Below are 4089 nucleotides of genomic sequence, written 5' to 3' on the forward strand. Positions count from 1 at the left end.
CTAATTTTTTTTTCCTTGCTTAAAAACTCCGTGTCTCTTGGCCGGGCGTGGTGGCTCACGCCTGTAATCCCAGCACTTTGGGAGGCTCAAACGGGTGGATCACCTGGGGTCAGGAGTTCAAGATCAGCCTGGCTAACATGGTGAAACCTCGTTTCTATAAAAATACAAAAAATAAGTCCAGCATGGTGGGGCACACCTGTAATCCCAGCAACTCGGGAGGCTGAGGCAGGAGAACTGCTTGAGCCAGGGAGGCGGAGATTACAGTGAGCCAAGATCACGCCATTGCACTCCAGCCTGGGCAACAGAGCAAGACTCTGTCTCAAAAAACAAAAATTTAAAAAAATAAATAAATAAGCCGGGTGCGGTGGCTCATGTCTGTAATCCCAGCACTTTGGGAGGCCGAGGCAGGTGGATTACTTGAGGTCAGGAGCTCGAGACTAGCCTGGCCAATATGGTGAAACCCTGTCTCTACTAAAAAAAAAAATACAAAAATTAGCCAGGTGTGGTGGTGGGCACCTGTAATACCAGCTGCTTGGGAGGCTGAGGCAAGAGAATTGCTTAAACCTGGGAGACAGAGGTTAGTCAGCCACGATTGCGCCATTGCACTACAGCCTGGGTAACAGAGCAAGACTCTGTCTCAAAAAACAAAAATTGAAAAAAGAAAAAAAAGCTGGGCATGGTGGCTCACGTCTGTAATCCCAGCACTTTGGGAAGCTGAGGTGGGTGGATTACTTGAGGTCAGGAGCTTGAGACCAGCCTGGTCAGCATGGTGAAACCCCATCTCTACTAAAAATACAAAAAAATTAGCCAGGCATGGTGGCACATGCCTCTAGTCCCAGCTACCTGAGAGGCTGAGGCAGAAGAACGGTTTGAACCCGGGAGATGGAGGTTGCAGTGAGCCAAGATAACACCATTGCACTCCAGCCTGGGGGACAGAGCAAGGTTCCAAACCAAAAAATAAATAAATAAATAAAAAGAGAAGATGCTGAATAAATGTTTGTTGGTAAATGAACAACTATCTAATTATAACAAAAGTCCTAACTCTTTTTTTTTTCTTTTGAGACGGAGTCTCTCTGTCTCCCAGGCTGGAGTGTAGTGGCCCAATCTCGGCTCACTGCAAGTTCCACCTCCTGGGTTCATGCCATTCTCCTGCCTCAGTCTCCCGAGTAGCTTGGACTACAGGCACCTGCCACCACGCCTGGCTAATTGTTTTTTTTTTTTGTATTTTTAGTAGAGATGGGGTTTCACCATGTTAGCCAGGATGGTCTTGATCTTCTGACCTTGTGATCTGCCCACCTCGGCTTCCCAAAGTGTTGGGATTACAGGGGTTAGCCACAGCGCCTGGCCAAAAGTCCTAATTCAATCATAATTTAGGACAGAAGGGGAACTGCTCTTACCCATTTGAATGTTCAAAACATTTTTGTAGAGTTCCATCAGTTTCCAGTCCGTCTGCAAAATGTTTCAATTCTTCAGAAAGAGAAGATGCTAGACAGAACAAATTTACGTGTCATAAAATAAAGAAAATATACATTTTCACAGTGAAATGCTGACAAAGGTATATTAAGGTAGTCTCAGCTCTAGGGTCTGCTGTTACATGTTGGTCCTCAAGTCCGCCCAAAAGTGTGGAGTTAAGTATGTAGAAAGATTGTACCTTTTTTTTCTGGCAAGTACAGATAAAATGAAAGACAACTCATTTTTATCTATTTATTTAGACAGATTCAGGCTTTGTCACCTCGGCTGAAGTGCAGTGGTGTGATCTCAGCTCACTGCAACCTCCATCTTCTGGGGTCGAGCAATATAACCCCCGCCTCAGCCTCCCTATTTGCTGGGAATACAGGCAGCACCACCATGCCCAGCTAATTTTTGTATTTTCTGTAGAAATGGGGTTTTACCATGTTGCCTAGGCTGGTCTCCAGCTCCTGGGCTCAAGTGATTCACCTGCCTCAGCCTCCCAAAGTCCTGGGATTATAGGCGTAAGTAAGCCACTGTGCCCAGCCTTTATAACATTTATGATGTTTTGGCCGGGCGCGGTGGCTCAAGCCTGTAATCCCAGCACTTTGGGAGGCCGAGATGGGCGGATCACAAGGTCAGGAGATCGAGACCATCCTGGCTAACACGGTGAACCCCATCTCTACTAAAAAATACAAAAAATTAANGCTTAAAACCATGGCTTAAATGTTCATCTAAATCAAAATCTAGCATTTTCTGGCCAGGTGCCGTGGCTTACAAATGTAATCTCAACACTTTGGGAGGCCAAGATGGGCAGATCACTTGAGGCCAGGAGTTCATAACCAGCCTGGCCAACATGGCAAAACCATGGTGTGGTGGAGCACGCCTGTAATCCCAGCTACTCGGGAGGCTGAGGCAGGAGAATCGCTTGAACCCAGGAGGTGGAGGCTGCAGTGAGCTCAGATTGTGCCACTGCACTCCAGCGTGGGCAACAGAGCAAAAAAACAAACAAAAAAACAACAAAAAACACCCAGCCCAGCCTGGCCAACATGGTGAAATCCTGTCTCTACTAAAAATACAAAAATTAGCCAGGCATCATGGCACACACCTGTAGTCCCAGCTACTCAGGAGGCTGAGGCAGGAGAATTGCTTGAACACGGGAGGTGGAGTGAGTTGAGATAGCACCAGGCACTCCAGCCTGGGCAACAGAGCGAGAGTCTATCTCCAAAACAAAACAAAACAAACAAACAAACAAACAAAACACCTAGCACTTTCCTACTTTTCCTCTACCTTCAAGACCCAAAGATCCTCTCTTTCCTCACATCCTCCTCATCACCCACTTTCATGTCTTTCTGTTTCCAAGAAGGCCCTGGCCAAGGGCATCCCCCAAAACATGCAGCTCATAGGCCATGTGCTCATTGAAGCCCCTTGATTACTGTTCTTGGCCCAGGCCCAGGCTGCTAGGTACAATGTAGAGATATGCCTGTCTCCCCCAGGATATGAAATGATAGCCAAGGACACAGAACAGAAGCAATTGTGTTTTGGACCAAAAATAGTGACACCAACTCTTCCTTCCTCTCACTCACTTCCCGTTTATGGTCAGAGAGTGCTAATACACACTACAGAATTTGATGAGCTTATTGGCCTGTGAGAAAGGATTCATCTTTCAGTTTGTACTAACAGAACTGAAATAAACCCCAATCAAACTCCATAAGGTTTTTAAAGACAGTTTTTACAGTTCATAGATCTAACCTGGACAATATCTCTTCAGCCTCCTGCTGGTAGTGCACCAAGAGCTGATCCCAAATCTGACGTTCTAAAGAAAACCTGTAAGAATCAGGAAAAAAAATTCAGTTAATTTTTATAATCTTATTCTGAATCACTCACAGTAACAATAAGTATGTTAGGTGTACAATCTAGATGTAAAATGTGAGTTGAAAGGTCATTACAGGATTAGAAAGCCTGACCAATTCAGAGGATATTTAATCATACCAAACCTCAGTTCTTCAAGTCAAATTAATATTTGTGTTCTCTAGATTCCATTCTGTGAAACGGATCATTAGTAGAGTCCATAAAAATCTCAATATGAGCCTTCTAACTTCTAGTATTGGTGCACTAATGCTGACTCTCCAAATACAATGCTTACTATTCATTTTTTCCAAGTTAGTTAATTTCCCCAGATAGGAGAATGAATTTAGATTTTCTAACAAAGGTTAACTTACTTTGTTATGTATTCCTTCATCTCAGCCACAGATGCTTCCAGAGAAAAATCTGATGCTTTTCTGGAAAACAGATAGGATTATGACATAAATCTTTCAAGAAATATTTGCTTTAATATAATCGCTTATAAATTATTTATTTGATACAGAGTTTCGCTCTTGTTGCCCAGGCTGGAGTGCAATGGCACAATCTCGGCTCACTGACCCTTCTGCCTCCCTGGTTCAACAGATTCTCCTACCTCAGCCTCCAGAGTAGCTGGGATCATAGGCATGCACCACCACGCCCGGCTACTTTTGTATTTTTAGTAGAGATGGGGTTTCTCCATGTTGGTCAGGTTGGTCTCAAACTCCCGACCTCAGGTGACCCGCCCGCCTCAGCCTCCCAAAGTGCTGGGATTATAGGCGTGAGAAACAGCGCCTG

The 4089-nt window shown here is 44.8% G+C and overlaps 1 protein-coding gene across 1 annotated transcript in view; it reads right to left on the minus strand.

Annotated features, from left to right (window-relative positions):
- The window catches only part of DSN1 (DSN1 component of MIS12 kinetochore complex), a 39131-nt gene that overhangs the window by 20938 nt on the left and 14104 nt on the right, over positions 1-4089 (minus strand). Inside the window, exons 6-7 of the mRNA XM_017859065.1 lie at positions 3672-3731; positions 3202-3276 (exon numbers count right to left, since the gene is read on the minus strand). Of these exons, the coding sequence (XP_017714554.1) occupies positions 3202-3276; positions 3672-3731 (135 nt within the window). The remainder of the gene's footprint in view (positions 1-3201; positions 3277-3671; positions 3732-4089) is intronic.

The sequence above is a fragment of the Rhinopithecus bieti genome, unplaced genomic scaffold, assembly GCF_001698545.2.
Source record: "Rhinopithecus bieti isolate Rb0 unplaced genomic scaffold, ASM169854v2 scaffold_38981, whole genome shotgun sequence".
In the NCBI taxonomy this organism is placed as follows: domain Eukaryota; kingdom Metazoa; phylum Chordata; class Mammalia; order Primates; family Cercopithecidae; genus Rhinopithecus; species Rhinopithecus bieti.